The sequence below is a fragment of the Silurus meridionalis genome, chromosome 12 (genome assembly GCF_014805685.1).
Source record: "Silurus meridionalis isolate SWU-2019-XX chromosome 12, ASM1480568v1, whole genome shotgun sequence".
Taxonomy (NCBI): Eukaryota; Metazoa; Chordata; class Actinopteri; order Siluriformes; family Siluridae; genus Silurus; species Silurus meridionalis.
In genome coordinates this window covers 10494175-10515293 of record NC_060895.1, presented here as the reverse complement: position 1 = coordinate 10515293, position 21119 = coordinate 10494175, and the positions used below count along the sequence as shown (strand labels likewise).

General features: G+C 37.9%; 2 protein-coding genes across 5 annotated transcripts in view; both read left to right on the top strand.

Annotated features, from left to right (window-relative positions):
* Window positions 1-2154: 2154 nt before the first annotated feature.
* Window positions 2155-16326, top strand: tnfaip1 (tumor necrosis factor, alpha-induced protein 1 (endothelial)). Its single transcript, XM_046863616.1, has 7 exons — window positions 2155-2372; window positions 6082-6433; window positions 6531-6700; window positions 7244-7327; window positions 7459-7511; window positions 7628-7823; window positions 15086-16326. The coding sequence occupies exons 2-7, from the start codon at window positions 6193-6195 to the stop codon at window positions 15302-15304; spliced, it is 963 nt and encodes a 320-aa protein (XP_046719572.1). The 5' UTR covers window positions 2155-2372; window positions 6082-6192; the 3' UTR covers window positions 15305-16326.
* A 1796-nt stretch (window positions 16327-18122) lies between these two features.
* The window catches only part of sgsm2 (small G protein signaling modulator 2), a 41869-nt gene continuing 38872 nt past the window's right edge, over window positions 18123-21119 (top strand). For all 4 annotated transcript variants that reach the window (XM_046863545.1, XM_046863543.1, XM_046863544.1 and 1 more), the window contains exon 1: window positions 18123-18395. In XM_046863545.1, coding sequence (XP_046719501.1) covers window positions 18336-18395 — 60 coding nt within the window. In that variant the 5' untranslated portion in view covers window positions 18123-18335. The remainder of the gene's footprint in view (window positions 18396-21119) is intronic.

Below are 21119 nucleotides of genomic sequence, written 5' to 3'. Positions count from 1 at the left end.
AGGGGAAATGAAAAAAGAAGAAGATAAAAGAAGATAACTCAAAATAACGGAGACTTTGCCAAGACAAGAAAATTAGTAACAAATAGAGGTGTCATGTGACACCAGGGTATAAATATGTGTGTGTGTGTGTGTGTGTGTGTGTGTGTGTGTGTGTGTGTGTGTGTGTGTGTGTGTGTGTAAAGAATGAGTATGCTTGATCACTTTGATATGATTGAGTTACTACCTTTTATTGAGCTCAGTGGAACATGACTGCAATAAAGAAGACTATAAAGAGACTGAAGATCCTTCATTAGTTTTTAAGGTCTACTCTACATTATTATTATTATTAAGTGTGTTACATTGGGAATCAATTGCAAAAAAGAATCCACCCTTGATATGTCCGCTCAGAGACGGGTTCTGAGTTCCGACAGTGCTGTTTGACCCTCTAATTAGACCCAGTATTAAATTTTGGCCGCCTCTATGTTCAAGTTTGACACCACTGCTTTACTTCTACTACTGCAACATGTGCAGAAGATATTTTCAATGAAACAACAACAGTGTGACAATTCAAAAAACCTTGAACAAAACAAACGTGAGTGCAATGATGCAATAGTTATACAAATAGAAACTAGAAAGTTTTTTAAAAGGAGGCCAGATTGTATATTTATTATTGTGTATTTATTGTTCTGTTCCCTGTATCTGTTGTCCTGCATGAGTTTTATACTGCTTTGAAATGCAGTTTATGTAAACTTGCATATTTGCAAGACCTCATTTTGTTGTACCATGGGCCTGTTGACTTGAGATTAGACCACATGAAAATAATGAAATATTATTTTATGACTATTTATGATTATTAATATTTTATATTACTTATGAAAATTAGTAATATAATGTTATACAAAATAAATATTTTATATTTTCAACAGGTAAGGATAATTACAGGTAAACACATTTATGTTTAACACAGTATATTGACCTTAAAATTAAATAACGTATAAAATCCCTGTATTGGCTGAACAGTACATTTGAGACCTAAAAATGGGATCCCACCATTTCTCCAAGGACAAAAATTATTTGGACAAACTAACAACCATAAATTGAATTGTAATTTATATTTGTATATTTTTTATTTAAATGTTTTTATTTATTTATTTTTTTTTAGCATTGGTTGCATGTTCATTCTGATGAATTATCATGTGTATCATGTGTATTAATAAATTACTTTTTATTAATTAATACTGGTGTTAAAAGTGACAGTTAAAATTCCAATCGTACTTAACAATTTAATTACATTTTTATTTAATATTTCGATAATTCTTTTTCCATTGTGCTCATTTCTATCATCAGCACTTTTTTTTTTTTTTTGAGTTGATCAGATGAAGAAGAAACGGGTTTAAGGAGAAACATGTCAACATTCCATGGCTCGTACACAAAAACTTATACAATCCAAGAAATCTAGAAACATTATGTGGCATCTTATGGGATAACATACTACACTAATATATTAAATATATATTACATACATATTATTATATATTACATATATATTACATAATATACATATTAAATATACTGCACCAACATAGTTTAGTGTAACAGATTATAGTCTGTTTACATTTTTTATTAGTAAAATGATGATCTTTTAAAAAAATCAATGCAATAAAAGAGAAGTTCAGTCTAATGTATTTTTTCTATTATTCACAGTGATTGCTTTCAAAAATAATGGCACTGGTACTGCTATTGGTATCAGAACTGATGATACTGGTCTTGGTATTGGTTTGGAAAAGAAAATAGGTGGTAATGACCATTTCTAGTTCTCTTCTTGTCCATGTGGGTTCAATAGTTTCCTCCTACTTCTCAAAAAAACATGACAGTAGGTGGATTGTATAATCTAAACCTACTCGAGGTGTGAATGAGTGTGTGAATGTGTATGTACATGATGCTCATTTGAAGGCCGAAGTCCAACCCAGAGTGTGTTGTTAGGCTCTACATCTTGTTTTTTGTCGAATCGTCCTGTATTTTGCCACTGACATATTTTTTTATTCATTTATGTCACTTGGTATCCCTGTGGAAAAGTAGGAATTCGGTGTGGATTTCATTTCCCTCTCCACCAGCGTTATATTCCCAGCACTGCTCAGCAGGGGGCAGCAGAAAGCCCTTTACCTTTCTTTGGATTGTGTAAACATGACAGAGAAGAAGAGGAAAAACACGTCGAAGGCGTTGCGATTAAAGACTACCGCGTCGTTGTAAAGAAAAAAGAAAAGATCAATAAAATCTTATAAAGACCTTCACATATAATTGGACTTTTTTTGAAAGTGATATATAAAGCTGACTGATTCGTGGATTCACTGGATCTATGAGCACAAAAGAGCGACTTGCTGATCAGCCGTGAGGTCAGTCATTACACTGAAGTTTGTTCTATCAGTGTTTCTTCTGCTTTACAAACCTGATTCATTTCCATTGTTACTGACCTGATGACTAATTTCACACTTTTAAACTTTATCTCTTTCGAAAGCTGTTGAAAACGTGGGCATATCTCGCTTTCCCAGTGTGTGTGTGTGTGTGTGTGTGTGTGTGTGTGTGTAAGAACGATGGCCTGCTCCCTGTTAAACTTTACATTCGATTATCTCTGAACACTGAGCTGTTTATGTTCTTATAAAACTTACTAACGTGTAGAAAACTCACTAGTATTTATTCAACGTCTAGTGTACTATTAGTAAACAATATACTAGTAAATAGTATGTTAGTAAAGAAGCAGTAAACTAGTGGTAAATGACCTGTATTATATATATATAGTAATAAACTCCTGAAAGTAAACAGTAGTAAATTAGTTTGTAATCATTCTACTAGTGGTAAAGTAGCCTGTAATAAACTTGTAAATTAGTAAAGTAGTTGTGCACTAAAATAGTCTGTAAATAAACGTGTAGTAAACTAGTACACAATTTAAAAGTAACTAGAGGTTAAAGTAGTTTTGTATTAAACTTACTAGTAGTAAATGATCTAGTATTATGTTTATTTGTTGTAGGCTAACTAGTAGTACATTAGCCTTTAGTAAACTATCTAGTGGAAAAGTAGCATGTAATAAACTACCTAGTAAGAAAATTAGTAAAGAAGCAGTAAACTAACTGAGGTAAATCCATTTGTATAAAGTAATAAGTATAAATAAGCCTGTAGTAAACGTACGTCTAGTAAATGAACTAGTATAAAATGTATTTGTTGTAAACTACTGTAGCCTGTAGTAAACAAACTAGTTGTAAAGCATTATGAAGTAAACTAACTAGTAGTAAATGCATTTGCAGTAAAGTAACTAGTATTCAACTGAGCTTTTATAAAACATCTAGTAAATTAATTACTAGTAAAACTAATCTGTAGTAAACTGTCTGGGACCTAATTTATTTGTAGTAAACCAACTAATAGTAAATCTGTATAGACCTATTAAACTCACTAGTAGTTAATTAGCGTAGAAAATCAGCTTGTAGTAAATACGTATTAAATTAACTACAGGTAAAGTAGGCTGTAGTAGAGCTAAACTAACTTGTAGTAAATTGTTTTGTAGTGAAATAACTAGTAATATATTAGTGACAAAGTAGTGACTTTTGTAAGTTTCGCCTGTAGCAAGCTAACTAATAAACTTTTAGCAAATCAACTATAGTACACCAAACATATTTTATTATATTGCTTAGTGCATGTAATACTTGTGTGCTGGAGATTGTGGATAAGCAGTAAGAGGAAAAACACACCCTACACATGCATGTGAATGCAAAAGAGACAAAAACTACACCCAGAACTTGTGGTAACACACATTCCTGTCCTACCTACCTACCTAATTAGTTTGATAATCCATTAATCAGACGGTTATATTTTTTTTGATTACTCAATTCTGATATATATATATATATATATATATATATATATATATATATATATATATATATATACATACATACAGTACAGACCAAAAGTTTGGACACACCTTCTCATTCAAAGAGTTTTCTTTATTTTCATGACTATGAAAATTGTAGATTCACACTGAAGGCATCAAAACTATGAATTAACGTGGAATTATATATGGAATTATATACATAACAAAAAATTGTGAATTTTCTTTGATTACTGCTTTGCACACTCTTGGCATTCTCTTGATGAGCTTCAAGAGGTAGTCACCTGAAATGGTCTTCCAACAGTCTTGAAGGAGTTCCCCGAGAGATGCTTGGCACTTGTTGGCCCTTTTGCCTTCACTCTGCGGTCCAGCTCACCCCTAAACCATCTCGATTGGGTTCAGGTCCGGTGACTGTGGAGGCCAGGTCATCTGGCGCAGCACCCCATCACTCTCCTTCTTGGTCAAATAGCCCTTGATGCCTTCAGTGTGACTCTACAATTTTCATAGTCATGAAAATAAAGAAAACTCTTTGAATGAGAAGGTGTGTCCAAACTTTTGGTCTGTACTGTATATATATATATATATATATATATATATATATATATATATATATATATTATTTATTTTTTTTATTAGATGTTCTGCTTATTATAACTAATGGTATTCATGGTATTTATACTGGCTGCTTGTTGATAAGTTCATGAGGGATTTCTCCTTTAAACAAATTTACTCATGCTGCATTGTTACTTTCTGTAAAAAAAACAACAAAAAAAACCCCAGCATTTGAGTACGCAAGGTGAAGCAATATGTGTAAATCAACATTTGACTTTAAACATAATAATATTTTTGTTTAAAAAAAAAATACACACATATTTTGTTCAGTTGTGATAAACATCTAGAATATATAATTAAAGTTTGTATAATAATGAAATGATATATAAATGAATAAAAAATACAGACAATAAAAACAAGCATTCGATCGTAGTAAAGCCGCAGTAAATCATGTTTAAATAAACAGATACGTTACTGTTGTAGTAGACAATTGCTATAAAAAGAGAATGGAACGGAGAACGCAGCACGCTAAGAGGCTTAATTAAAAAAAAAAAAAAAGGGAAAAATATGCATTGCTGTACAAATGCAAAATCATTCACTGAAAACTACAACAGTGACTAAAAATGGAATCGCTTACTGCTGCTGTTTTTTTCTGTTATTAGATTTAGTGTTTGTTCGCACCATTTTATTTGAATTCATCACTATGTCGTGAGCGAGCTGATCGCGCAACCTGATCCTTACGAGTCACGCCAGAACAGATCCAGTGCAACTGTCCCGAAGTTACAAACAAACAGTTTACACAATAGCACTTTATTAAACTGCACCTTTTCACATGATGAGGATGCTACAGTTTTTACTTACCGTGCTGATGTTTCACCTTCATCCGTGACGTGTGTGCTCTTTTCACGTGCTCGTGCCTCACTGTGACCTCTGCTTTGCATAACTTCCAGGTACAGTTTTCTTTGTTGCGTTTATTATAAAATGCTCCCATGCCTAGGATGACTTGGGACACACTTTCCCTGCTGCTGGTTGACCCTGTACTGTCCACTAGTTTTGCAAGTGGCTGTGTTATCTTACCGTCACGCTAAACCGTAACTTGAGCAGTCGACATGGACAACGAATTTCATTATTGATTATTATCGATTTTATCGATTAGTTGTTGCAGCTCTAATGCACTTAAAAAAGATGAGTAGAAATATCTTGACTATATTTATATTACTTTAGTAATTCTGTGATAACTAGAGGACTACGATAACATTACAATAAACTTATTATCAAACCATTAAACTTATTTCAAGCCATTTGGACTCGTTTCAAGCTTGAAACTGTATTGACCGAAAATGTGGTTCATTTTTTGCATTTATTTCTAGAAAGAAGCAAAATGATTTGCCAGTAGAATAAGAAAATCACATGCTTGAAATAAATAATTCTGCCCAGAAATAGACTCAATGATCTTATATTTGCTTTATTGTATTTATATATCAATACGTAGTAGATACATTTGACTGAACTGAAGATATTTTCACTTGAAAAGAAGACTTTCATTCTTTTGTGATGGGTCTAATGTTTTGAAGGTTTATTCAGTCCTGCTGCATTACAATTTTTTTAAAGCATGCATGGAACATGTAGCTTCTCCTGAGTAGATGCACTTTGTTTGAATCTGTTTGCAGCTATGTGAGGAAGTGCTGAAGCTCGCACTGGCAGCTTCCCCAGCGGCATTCACCACGGCGGGAAACATCAAACCTACCGTGTGCAGGGTGGTCATTTACCTCCAGAGGGACATGTCAGGAGAGAGCTGCCTGCACCCTCTACGGCCTCACGCCGACCCTGTCCTCGCCATCTCTTCAACTGAATGTCCCGATATTAAGAGTTGCAGCCAGCGTGGCACGGCAGGAAGCAAATACGTCCGCCTGAATGTGGGAGGAGCGCTGTACTATTCCACCGTGCAAGTGCTCACGCGGCAGGACACATTGCTCAAGTCCATGTTTAGCGGCAAGTTGGAGGTCTTCACTGACAAGGAAGGTGAATGTTATATAAGACTGTTTATTGATCAGATATTCATTGGTAATGTTTTTTGTTATAGTACATATGGTTATGTTTCAGTGTTGTGTTTTATCAGGTTGGATTTTGATAGACCGCTGTGGGAAACACTTTGGTTCGATTCTCAGCTACTTGCGGGATGGAAGTGTAACTTTGCCCAAGAGCAGGCAGTGTGTCATGGAGCTTCTCACGGAGGCGAAGTATTATCAGATCCAGGGGCTGGTGGACTTGTGTCAGCATGCGCTTCAGGTGAGAAAGCTGTGTAAGAGATGTGAAATGTCACGTGTCCCATACCGGAAGGGACGTAATGTAAATGACTGTGTGCAAAAAATGACAGATTTTGCTGCATATTTCCAAATTGTCACATAAAGCTTTCACTCTCGTGCCCCGGTTCATGTCCCTAATTAACCAGTCAGTATTTAAAGGAAATTTAATAGTAGACAATTTGGGAAATTATCATTCTAATATCAATATTTTCATATAGACTTAGGCTTCAAGATTAAGCTCATTAAACAGCCATTCTGCCATCATATAAGCCGCATAATGCCATCACATATAGTTAACATATAACCCGTAACACATAAATGAAAAGAGTTGATATCTTCAACCTCAATATTTCACATTTTGGCTCTTTTCTGACAAAAACCATGGACTATATCTTGAGGAAAAAAGAGTAATACAATTCATAATGAGATAAGTTATTATGTTGACAATATAAATGTAAAGTAAACATAAATAAATGTAGCCACAAAAGCAGTTTTGCTGACTTCAGACATTTTTTTTTCTTTGCAGGAAAATATGCAGAAAGCTCTGTGCGTTATTCCAGTCATCACATCTCAAAAGGAAGAGGAGAGATTAATACAGGGCTGTACAAAGGTGAGCCACTGTTCATAACCTCTTTTTAAAAGCATCAGAATGAACATTCCTATACTATAAATGTTTTATGTGAACACCAGTAAAGATAATGATGCAATTGAATACTCTTTTTCTGTTCGTTTCTCCTGCAGCCTGCTGTAAAGCTACTCTACAACAGAGGCAACAACAAATATTCCTACACCAGGTTCTTATCATTCATCAGAAAGTATTTAAGCGTCCGGTTTCCTCGACAACCACTTTATTCCCTTTGTTCGCATTTTTCTCTTAACTCTTGTTCAATTGTGTTTTGTTTTCTGACAGTAACTCCGATGACCACTTGCTAAAGAACATTGAGCTGTTCGAGAAGTTGTCGCTGAGCTATAACGGACGTGTGCTGTTCATTAAGGACGTGATTGGTGATGAGATCTGCTGCTGGTCCTTCTACGGCCAGGGCCGCAAGTTAGCCGAAGTTTGCTGCACATCCATTGTCTACGCTACTGAGAAAAAGCAGACCAAGGTAGTGTCGCAATTCTGCATTACATTACATGGACAAATGTTTTGGGAGTATTAGGAGGAAATGTGGGTTCCATCGCTCAGCAGTTTCTCATGTTTTACATTCATATATTTAGCAGGTGTTTTTAGGTCAGGATTTAACACCTCGGTTTAGGTTTATACCTGTTAAAATGTATGGCATCAGATGTTTTTAAATTAATATCAGGAATATCGCTTTATCTCTGTAAATAAGTTTTATTCTAATAATGTTGCTGGGAGTCACATTCCACTAAGCCACAAAGAAATGAAAACTGTAGCGACAGTGTAGAGTTTAACACTAGTGCAGGAATTCAGTTTTAAATAACACACTGGTTTTACGTCTTCAATTGCACATTTAAGTGCTATTCTAAATTATTTCTAATTATATTCTAATTATTCTTGCCTACTAATACTAATCATTTAGAACATAAGTCTTTGTCACATATACATTACAGCACAGTGAAATTCTTTTTTTTTCCGCATATCCCATCTTGCTCGGAAGCAGGGTCAGCACTGATACAGTGCCCCTGAAGCACAGAGGGTTAAGGGCCTTGCTCAAGGGCCCAAGAGTGGCAGTTTGGCAATACTGGGGCTTGAACCCTGAACCTTCCGATCAGAAACTCAGCACCTTAACCATTGAGCTACCACCTAATTTCTTCCTATAATAGGTTTTCATCTTCAGTGGTGTTCAATCCTACTGAGGGTTCTGCATACTAAACATTTAGATTAGCATATACATTTAAATATAAGGCAGCCCCACTAAAACTTTACCACAAAAATGTTTGTGATGTTTTGCGTTTAACATGACTGATTTTGTGTTTGTTATTTTCAAAACTTTTCGGATTCTTTTGTATTTTTTATTGAAGGGTAGAACATTATTATAATATTTTTTGATTCATGTATGACATTAGATGTACAATGGTTATACCTTTAACAACAAACAAACAAAATGGATAAATCTTAAGTGTGTCTTTTCATATTCTGACACACATTCAGAACAACATGTAAACAACGTTGACAGCAACATATCGTATGTTTATTAGATCATCTCTTCGCTAGCCATACATTTTCTCTTGAAAGCCCACTTATCCTGAAAACCTACAGGGTTAGAGATACCTGTCAAACAAAACATCAAAAATGGTACTTAAATATCTCCTCACAAAAAAAAAAACCTCACCCTATCAATAATTATATATGTTCCTAAAATCCACTCACCCGCAGCACTTTTTTTACTGTAAATTGTTGTGTAAATTGACATCACAGAATGTTTGTGTTAATATAAACTCGTCAGGTGAATTGAGCATCAGGGCTGTGTTGCTATATAAATTTATTCAACACCTTCTGACCAATGAGAATCATCGAAAATGGAACCAGTAACCAAAAAATCAGGTTAACATTAGGATAGGTATTTAACTATGTATTTAATTTGGGACTTTGTCTAAATCTACCAGAATGAATTATTAGCTTTGTCTCTTCTAGTTTCCAGTCAAACAAATACACAAGTTTCAGTTGCCATGCAGAGCACGCTTGCTTTGTTTTATAAGAATCTTTGTTGAGAGGTTTTCTCTTCTGCATTACACGGCACTCAAATCAGTTTTCAAGTTAGTCCTTGACCTTGCAAGACTTCATCATTCATAGGCCCGACTATGTGCCTACAGTGCATGTATCAATGACTACACCTGCACAAATAGCAAGTGCGTAACCTCAATTCACACAGGCTCTAGTGAAAAGGTGGGTGACGTCCATCAACCTGTTCCTTCACTGTGGTGTGACTTAGATACAACATAATAAACACCTAAAACTGTAGGCATATAGACTGCCAACATAGGCTATTACATTGTGATTCTAGTCTATTCTTATATACAACAACCAGGTATGACATTATGACCCCCTGCCTAATATTGTGTTGGTCCTCCTTTTGCTGCCAAAACAGTCCTGACCTGTCGAGCAGCATTAACTTGTTCAGCAGTTTGAGCCACAGGAGCTCGTCTGTCGGATCGGACCACACGGTTCAGCCTTTGCTTCTCAAGTGCATCAATAAACCTTGTCCTACTAATGACCCTGTCGCCGGTTCACCGCTGTTCCTTCTTTGGACGACTTTTGATAGATACTGACTACTGCAGACCGGGAACATCCAACAAGAGCTCTGAATCCATCACATTTTGGCCTTTGTCAAACTCGCTCAAATCCTTACGCTTGCCCATTTTTTCTGCTTCTAGCACATCAACTTTGTGGACAAAATGTTCACTTGCTGCCTAATGTATCCCACCCACTAACAGGTGCCACGAGGAAAAGATAATCGGTGTTCTTCACTTCACCGCTCATAATGTTATAATGTCATAATGTTATGCCTGGTCATTGTATTAGGTTTATAGGCTATTCTAATATATGCTACACTTCTTCTTCTTCTTTTGGCTGCTCCCATTAGGGGGTGGCCACAGCGGATCATCCGTCTCCATACCCCTCTGTCTTCTTCATCTGCCTCTTTTAAACCAACTACCTGCATGTCAAGTCAAGTTTATTTCTATAGCGTTTTTCACAATGGACATTGTATCAAAGCAGCTTTACAGAATTTAACAGTTATTAAGGTGAATGGTGTGCATTTATCCCTGATGAGCAGCCATGGTGACTGTGGCAAGAAAAAAACTCCCTTAGATGTTATGAAGAAGAAAACTTGAGAGGAACCAGACTCAAAAGGGGAACCCAATCTATATTGGATAATGAGTAATGTTCTTTCTACAGTCTTATCCAGTCATTTGAGATTATGGAACCAGGAGCTACTAAACAACTCATAAAATAGCTCAACAGTTAAGATCATCACAGATCCAACACCAGCTTCTCCATGCCAGAGCCTTTAAACATTCAAAGAGGTCCAATGTTCAAACTCCTTGTGGAGCACAAGGTTATGATGTGATGTGTTATGTGTAGGACTCGCTAAAAATATATGTTTTTAATCTGCACTGGGAGAGTGTGTCTGAGTCCCGAACACTGTCAGGAAGACTTTTCCAAAGTTTAGAAGCTAAATGTGAGAATGTTCTACCACCTTTAGTGGACTTTGCTATTTATAGGAACTACTAGAAGTTCAGAGTTTTGGGATCTCTAGGAGCATGATGATTGTAGCATGTTAGAAGACTGAAAAGATACATGGGAGCTAAAATATTTAGGGTAAGTAAGTAGCAGTAGTTTGTAGTCGATTCAAAACTTAACAGGTAGCCAGTGTAGGGATGATAGGATTGAGGTTATATGGTGATATTTTCTCGACCTTGTGAGAACTCTGGACTAACTGTAGCTTGTTTATTAATGATGCAGGACAACCACCTAGTAATGCATTACAAGAGTCCAGTCTGGAGGCCATGAATGCATAGATGAGCTTCTCTGCATCAGATATAGACATGTTTCTTAGCTTAGCAATATTTCTAAGGTGGAAGAAGGCTGTTATTGTAATATGGTTGATATGATTTTCGAAAGACTGGCTGTCTAAAATAACTCCCAGTTTTTTCACTGTTGAACCAGTAGTTACAGTACATCCTTCTTAATGCAGGTTGAAATGCTGGAGCTTCTGTGTACTGGTTTTCGGCCCGATAAGCAAAATCTCTGTCTTATCAGAATTTAATAACAGAAAGTTATGCGTCATCCAATCTTTTAATTCTTTGACACACTCGGATATCCGAGCCAATTGAGCTGTATCATTTGGTTTCGATGAGACATATAGTTACATGCCCTCAACACATCCATATACCTCCTCTTTGGCCTTCCTCTTTTTCTCTTTCCTGACAGCTCCATCGTCAGCATTCCTCTACTGGTACACTCCATGTCCCTCCTTTGCACATGTCCAAACCATCTCAATCGGGCCTTCTTCACTTTGTCTCCAAAACGTCCTACATGTGCTGTTCCTCTAATAAACAAATTTTTAATCCTGTCCATCGTCGTCACTCCCAATAATAATCTTTATCTCTGTTACCTCCAGCTCCACCTCCTGTCTTTTAGTCAGTGCCACTGTCTCTAAACCATACAACATCGCAGGTCTCACCACAGTCCTATAAACTTTCCCTTTCACTCTTGCAGATACCCTTCTATCACAAATCACTCCTGCCACTCTTCTCCACCCACTCCACCCTGCCTGCACTCATTACTTCATGACACTAACACATTCTTCATTACTTTGCACTGCTGACCCCAGGTACCTAAACTTCTCCACCTCTTCTCCCTGCAACCGCACCGCACCACTCCACTGCCCTCCCTCTCATTCACACACATGTACTCTGTCATACTCCTACTGACTTTCATTTCCCTTCTCTCCAGCGCATACCTCCACCTCTCCAGGCTCTTCTTAACCTGCTCACTACTCTCACCACAAATCACAATCTCATCCTCAAACATCATAGTCCATGGAGACTCCTGTCTGACCTCGTCCGTCAACCTGTCCATCACCACTGCAAACAGGAAAGGGCTCAGAGCCGATCCTTGATGCAGCCCAACCTCCACCTTGAACCAGTCTGTTGTTCCTACTGCACATTTCACTGCTGTCACACTGTCCTTATACATGTCCTGCACCACCCTCACATACGTCTCTGCCATACCCGACTTCCTCATATAATACCACAACTCCTCTCTCGGCACCCTGTCGTATGCCTTCTCTAAATCCACTAACACACAATGCAACTCCTTTTGACCTTCTCTATACTTCTTCATCAACATTCTCAAAGCAGATAATGCATCTGTGGTGCTCTTCCTCAGCATGAAACCATACTGCTGCTCACAGATGATCACCTCTTCTCTCAGCTTGGCTACCACCACTCTTTCCTATATCATCATGGTGACTTATAAACTTTATTCCCCTGTAGTTACTGCAGGTCTGCACATCTTCCTTATTTTTAAAAACCGGTACCAGCACACTCCTTCTTCATTCCTCAGGCATCCTCTTACCTTCCAAATTTCTGTTGAACAACTTGTTAAAAACTCCACTGTCATCTCTCCAAAACATCTAATTTGGTCCAACCGACTTTTCACTCTTCATCCTCTTAATCGCTGCTCTCACTTCCTCCTTACTAATCCTATCCACTCCACAAACATTTTATTATTATATCATTTAGACATTTACATCAAAGACGGCAGGCGAGGAGTCAGGCTACACACAGACAACTGACTGAAGACGTCAAGAGTGCGGCATGTGACTAATTCCAAATTGCGAGCTCTATTGCCTTTAATAATTCAACTAGGGATGATTCGTAGCCCTTTTTGTGATTATGTTGTGGTTAAAGAAACAACTAGGCGTAAAAATGGTAAAAATGCGTCATGTTCTGCATTCGCAGAATTGTGAAAAACTAGAGGAACTGGTAAGGTCAGGCACAATCAAACAGATGGCAGAAAGTTTTAAGAACAAACGCACCATGTGCAGAAGTGATTCATTCCCGGTGCTGGCTGTTGAATAATGCGATTAGTTCAGCTTGTCATCACAATAGGAGCACTTTCCCGAAATCACTCTTGGGAACAGATGAAGTAATATTTGGGCAAAGTGTGAAAAAAACACTAGCTAAACAAAGCTGGGTGTAAGTACGAAGGACATGGAGAGACAGGACAAACACACAAGAGCTGGAGTAGGGCTCAGGAGTGCTGCATAAGCTCATCACGAGGCACACAGTCAGTCCGATGAACGGTGCATCTTGCAAGGTCAAGGACTAACTTGAAACTGATTTGAGTGCCTTGTAATGCAAATTGCTGTTGAACAACAACTAACAACTTGCATGCAAAGCAAACGGGTCTGTGTGGCAACTGGCACTTCTGGGTTTTTATTTTGTCTTGAAACAAGAAGGGCCAACAAAGTTGATTATTCATTCTGCTAAAAAATATAGATTTAGACATAGTCCCAGAAAAAAAAACTGTGTACTTATGTACTGGAAAGAATGACTATTCAAATTTTCAACAAGACTATTCAAATTGACTTGTTACCGTGATCGATTCTCATTGATCAGAATGTTTTGAATAACTTCATTCACAGCACTGATAGTAGTTTTCACCAGACAGGTTTTAATTAATACACTGATTCTGACTTGTTATATCAATTTTATTATAATAATTTACAGGGACATGTATGACAGGTGGTGCAGCTGAGTGGATTTCAAGAACCTTTATAATCATTGATATAGAGAGGTTCTCTGTGAGGTGATCTTCAAGTAGCATTTCCTGTGTTTTGTTTAGAGTTAATGCTCTTCCTATAGGTTTTCAGGATGGATGGACTTTCGAGAGAAAAAGAATGTGGATAATCTTTTAGCTTTTATAATGTAAATGGTAACAGGAACTAATTCTCGTGATCAATTCACAATAACTGGATAAAGATTACTAGGTGTTATTCTTGGATAAAAGCATACCTGGCAAATCGCTGTGGTCTAAGAGGCGTGGAATATTTGCAGATGAAATATTTTAGGGTGTTGACGGAATCAACCCCAAGAGGTCACTGATTATTTTTCTATAATGACTCATTTTATTTCTAAATTAAATCTCTACTGTATATAGTATGATACACTATATAGACAAAATTATTGGGACACCTGACTCTTCCAGCTATATGTGGTTCATCCCTAATCTGTTACCACAAAAATAGAGACACACAATTCTACTGGACATATTTCGATGTGGTAGCGTTACATTTTTCTTATTATTTAAACAGGCAGACCCAAACATGTTCCAACTAGAGAATGCCCCTGTGTGCAATGTAAAGTCCATGCTTTACATGGGTGGGAGTGTAAGATCTATAGATGCTGTAGAGCTCTGACCTCATCCTTATTGCACAACTTTGGGATGAATTGGAATGTTGACTGCACCTCCTCATTCTACACCAGTACTTGACTTTACTAATGCCCTTGTGGGTGAATGAGGACAAATCTTCCCAATCACACTTTATAATCTAGTAGAACATCATCTCAGAATGGTGGTTATTTATATAACAGCAAATGGGAACTAAATGTGGAATTGTATGTTCAAAAAGGACATGCAAATCTTATCGTCAGGTGTCCACAAACTACTGTCTATATAGTTTATTTTAATAATGAAACTCTGAATGAGAGAAGCGGGCAGGTGGACTTGTCCCCACGATCATTATGGCAGTGGAATAATTATAACTATTGTTTACTGGTGATTTCAAGCCTGAATAATTTGTAGATTCCGAATTTTCTCTCTAATTGCTGAATGCATCTAAACCAAAGCCAGTGCACTGGTGTGATCCTCCTGTGATTCGCTGCTTTGTCTCAGGTGGAGTTTCCTGAGGCTCGCATCTACGAAGAGACGCTAAATGCTCTGCTTTACGAGACCCTCCCAGTCCCTGACAACTCTCTCCTGGAGGCCACGCGCAGGCGAGCTCACTGCTGCTCGCACAGCGAGGAGGACGAGAGCGTGGAGCTGCGAGAGCGAGTACGCCGCATACACATTAAGAGATACAGCACCTACGACGACAGACCGCTGGGACATTAGTAGAGAACCCGAGAGTCTTCTCCGCCAAGGGGCGAAAGCTTGCACAGTCTACTGACAGCGCTCACGTACACACGTACTAGGACACATTGTCGAGTGTGAGCAAAAATGATAACACTATATTCAGACAAACCTGTGAGCCATGAATTGTGAGAGAGGGTGTCTGTGTAGGTCCATTTTAATTCTAAAGCGATAAACAGATCATTATGACTGGTACTTCTTTGGGGGGTGGGGGCACACTTGCCAGGTTTTTGGTGACATATACTTAAGTGTACTGAACAGCATGAAAGTGTGAGCTTTCGCCCACAGCACGACAATTCTGTGAGAAATATCACACTACAGGCAACTCTCTTCTTGACAGTAACTAACCACTGTTGTAACTCAGCAATGTTACAATCCTAACAATCTGGGGGACAAAATGTCAGGTTCCTTCCTCAGTTGTGCAGTGGAAAAGGACCAGCACCTTTGTAAATGATTGTTTTTATTCTCCTTTCAAAATGTTTTATATTTTTCCCCTCTCTATATAGACACTAGAATTGAATTGACTGATATACCACTTTTTAAATAACCAGCATTTTTTTAATCCTACAATGTGAACACAAAAAGCAATGCTTGCTTGTGTTTTTCAATTTAGTATTTATTTATCTATCTCAGAATTGTAATACTGGCGATTTTTTTTTTACATTTAAAACGCATTGCAACCTAGTTGAGAAAATAGCAATGATGAAACTATTATACATTTGCTGCACCTTGTGTCTTTTTGATCAATTTTGATCTAATTTTTCTGGATGCCTTAGTACCACTCGTGCCTTCCTGCGTATCAACTGAACAGACGTGAGCCTAAGGTGAACATTATTTCTGCTATGAGATCTAAACTTGTGATGGAGGAATCAGTAAAAACCGGAGCTTTTGGATTTCACTAATGATCTATTTGTGATTCTTGATAAATTATGTATTTTCTTAAAATTATAGGTTTATTTGATCATACCTTTCATATTCTTTATAAAAGAGTTTGTTAAAGTGGACTGTCTGGTTCTTTAACATGGAGAGTAAGGATAGGTGTGTGTGTGTGTGTGTGTGTGTGTGTGTGTGTTTGCGGCTGCCACAAAATCTTGTAATAGAATCACTTTTGCATGTAAACTCATTGTCCATTTTATTAGTAACCCTTAATACTCCTTTATGCAATAATCTAGTCGCCCTATTATGTGGTAGAAGCACAATACATACAATCCTGCAGATACAAATGAAGTTTTAGTTGAGATTCCGATCAGTCATCAGAATTGAGAAAAACATGATTTATTGGTGTATTTGACCAGGGCACTGTTAGTACCAGATGGACTACAGCTTTCACCACACTTCCACACATCTCACTGTATCTCACAATACCTCTATACATCTCATCGTACCTCACAATACCTGTACACATCTCACCGTACCTCACAATACCTGTACACATCTCACAGTCCCTCACAATACCTCTACACATCTCCCAACACCTGTACACATCTCACAGTACCTCACAATACCTCTACACATCTCCCAACACCTGTACACATCTCACCATACCTCACAATACCTCTACACATCTCATCGTACCTCACAATACCTCTACACATCTCACAACACCTGTACACATCTCACAGTACCTCACAATATACACCTTGCAACACAATACCTCTACACAACTCACTACCCCTCACAACATCTCTACATGTCTCACCACAGTTCTATACAACTCACAACACAATATCACTACACCTGACTATACCTCTATATACACCTCACAACATCTTCTACATGCCTCACTTTACCTCTGCACACATGTTCGGCGCAGCTCTACCACACCACATGAGTAAGATCAGAGAGGTCAGAGAAGAATAAACAGACTAGTTCAGCACTACCAAGGAAAACCCTTAACCCTCATATGTTGGATAGCAGAGATAAACATAATCTGTATCTTTGGTGTTTTCTAATGCTTTTCAACTCACCACAGCTGTTAAAAAGGCTTATATAGAGTTACCATAGTCTTACTTTCATTTTGAACTACTCTGACCATTCTGATTTGACAGTAAAATAATTGCCAAAAATAAAAATCGCAAAAAAGCACAGCACCACCCAGTACATAGTTCTAATATATAATCTCTGTAGACCAGAAATCTCAAATCAGCTTTTGAAATGCTCAGTCTACAAGGGTTTGGGTTGTGCTGGGATTCGAACTGAAAACTTACTGATCAGAAGTCCAACATCTAAACCAAACCTCACATTCATCCCTGAGGTGAACATAAATATCTGGGTTTCACAAGGACAGGAATCAAAGGCTGTAGTAGCCACAGCAGAGAAGATGTAGAATGGATTTTTTTTATGAATGAATGGCCGGTGAGTAGACGTACAGAATAGCCTGTGCTTTATATATAGTATGTAATGGGTGTTTATGTAAGAGCATTTCCTTTTATGAAAAAAGAACATTCAGTTCACTGGTTCAATACAGGGAAGGCTTGGATATAGAGTAGATCATAATATTATCCCTCCTCCAACCTCAGATCAGCACCGTGCATGAGGACAGAGACGGAGACAGAGATCAGGTATCACCCACATTGTCTCGCTCACGTCATGCAGCTATAAAAAGTGCGCGCGCTGAATGCATCCTATCCACTTTCGAAACCGTGACAAGGAGCCTAAAATACAACGGGTCGAGACCGCGAACCGAGGAATGCTATTGGTCAGTGATGCTTGGCTGGGTAGGTGAGGTAAATGGAGGGAAGGTTGGGTAGGGAGGAGGGCGTGTTTTTATATTGTGACGTCACTCGTGGCGGTACGGGAAGATGGCTCCGCGCGCTGCGTTAACGAGACTCCTGGATGCGTCAGCGCTCAACAGCACACAGTACACGCTCGTGTGAAATAGGAAGGAGGGATATAAAAAAAAAACGCGCGCGCACACACACACACACACACATAGGAGGAGCGGAAGAAGGAGCCTGCAATCTGTGTAAAATCAGTGTATGCTGTGCGCTTGGTGTGAAGCAGAACGGGGACGATGGGTTCAACCACGGAAGAAGAATTTAAAGAAAAATTGCTATGGAACGTGAAACGAGAGGTAAGTGCCATTTTTATATCAATGAGCTGCTCCACACTGATAATAAAAAAAGAGCACTGGTGCATCTGTCAGTGCTCACGGTGATCTCTCCATTCACTCTATTTAATGCACAGCAGCTTTATTATAGGCTTCTGAGTTTTGTGCATGGCATGCTTGTGAGAACTTTGTGAGATGATCATGATGTAATACATCAAGCCTCATGTCAATTCTACTGTAACCTGCTGATGGATGTCGCTTCCAGTTTCCTGTTCACGCCCCTCCAGTTTCAAGGCGCATTATTGCTCGCCTTTATTGAGAAAGAAATATATGAAAGCTACATAAAAAAAGCACATGCACTTTTAAAAATGCATATTTCTCCAAGGTTTCATTTCATTCCAGTGTTACTGGATTGCAAGCACAACTCTTAGTGTTATAGTTAATGGTTAATTGTGGTCAAGTCTGCAAGCTGAACCTGTTGATCCTGGATTGGATGATGATCCTGCACCACTGTATGTGTGTGTGTGTGTGTGTGTGTGTGTGTGTGTTATGATTGCATTCACACAGGAATGCATAAACATTAGGACTGTGACTGCAGATTTATACAAAAATACCTGCTTTTTTGCTTCAGATGAACTGATTTGCTCAGATGTACAGTAGCACCATCTGGCATGCAGCTTCATTTCCACTATCTTGTGAGTCATGGCTGGATTTGTCAATGTATGTTTAGAAACGATGTACAGAAACAACAATGAAATATAGAGCACATCAGACATAAGTTGGAAAGTAAATAAGTATTTACGTCACAAAGTAGATAAGGGCTGTCTATCATGTTTTTGATGTTAGAATCTATTTTAGGCTTTTTGTATTTGTCTATCCACAGGTCAGATCGCTGTGTGTTACATATTTAGGATAGGCGGCATTCATCATCATAGGCATTTATTTATAAGGTAATACATTGAAGGGATTTTTAATTCACTGGACTTCACTCATTCTATATTCAAACAAAAAAAGTTCTCTCATGAATTGGAGCAGGGGCCTTTTGGGGGGCCAAGTGGATTCCCTGTTTGATTCTAAACTGGTGTTAATGTTTGTGTGGAGATTCCGTACATGTTCTTGACCCACAGTGTCCGTGGAGGATTCATTTGGATTTTCTGGTTACCTCCCACGTCTTAAAAACAAGCCAGTAGGTGGACTGGCTGAGATTGCACCTAGGTGTGAATGAGAGTGTGAATGTGTGTGCTTGGCTCGCTGCAATGATCTGGCAACCCACACAGGGTGTATTCTAAATGCGAACCTGGTATTCAGGGGATAGGCTTTGGGATTACCACAACCCTGGCCAGATTGAAGCAACAATTGAAAGTAAGTGAAGATGCGTGAAGATTACATTTCCAGAAATGTAAAATTTGGTCTGGTAATCACTGTTGTGCACAACATGGCCAAACATATGAAGAGTCCTCACCAATGGCAATAATTTTGGGAAAGAGTATATATGTGGTTCTTCTCCAAACATTTGGCACAGTTGGAAGCACACAATTGTCTTGGACGTTTTTGCATTCTGTGACATTACAATGTTCTAGGAGGACAATATCGCTGTGTGCAAAAACAAGCTCCATGGTTTGCCAAGGCTGGTTTGGAAAGACTTAAAGAGAACTCGCCTTGACCACACTAAACATCTTTGGGATGAACTGTATCTCCTACATCATCCCAGGTCTCCAAATTTAACATTGGTGCCAAACTTCTCTAATGCTCTTGATCCTGAATGAGAACAAATACACAGTATGATAAAATGAAATGGAAAGTCTTCCCAGAAGAGTGGAAATTGTTAGAACAGCCAAGTGGACAAAATCTGGACTGGGATTAAAAAAGAAAATCACATATGGGTGTCATGGTGATTTGTTCACAAACATTTGGCTATATATTGTGAAAGACATGTATAAGTAAGGCAAAATAACTTCAAAGAGCAATCTGCAGGTTTCTGAGCAACTTTCTTTTCTTCTGATTTTATATAACCACACGAACATTAATGTGTGTGTGTGTGTGTGTGTGTGTGTGTGTGTGTGTGTGTGTGTGTGTGTGTGCGAGAATAGTCTCAGGTAGATAGATGTATAATATATAATTAAATATACAGTACAATGGGCCTGGTTCTGGGTGGCCAATAAAATAAAAACCTGTCTTATAAATCTGCGCTATACTGCTAGAACAGCAGTTGAATTCCAGTCTTGAAAGATCTATAGGAAAAGGCATAAAGGAACAAATAGATTATTTAATGATGCCATAAATCAAAGAGACAATTGAAAATCTCTCTAATCATTCTCATCAGCTTGGCAGAACATGAAAAATCTGGTCTCTTTTGAATGAAACTTCCAGATAAATCTAAAACACTACACCATTTGTTCTATTCTAAGAGACATTGACTTATGTTTTCTGTTCACTCTGTTCCCTCGAGAGAGGTGCAGTAACCGGTGCTAATGAGGAAATGAATTTTTAACGTCATCCTGTTAATGAAGTTTTAAAGAGATTTTGAACATCCATCTTGGCCAGCTTTAGCTCTTATCATGATTCAAACTAGTCATATCAGAGAATTAATCTTTATAATACTCACGTGAACAATTTGAAAAATGCTTCTCATTGACTCTACACACACATTTGAATGCCCGTCGTTACTCTTTCACAAACGAATATTGATTTTTTCGTCAGAGCTGTAAGTAAGTCCCTGAATGCAATCTAATAATTTAGTCACCATTT

Bases quoted from the DNA above. Each gene is read 5' to 3' on its own strand.
- tnfaip1 (XM_046863616.1), top strand. From the start codon at position 6,193: ATGTCAGGAGAGAGCTGCCTGCACCCTCTACGGCCTCACGCCGACCCT. The intron at 7,512-7,627 runs GTTCTTATCATT...GTTTTCTGACAG, and splicing joins AACAAATATTCCTACACCAG to TAACTCCGATGACCACTTGC. The intron at 7,824-15,085 runs GTAGTGTCGCAA...GCTTTGTCTCAG, and splicing joins CTGAGAAAAAGCAGACCAAG to GTGGAGTTTCCTGAGGCTCG.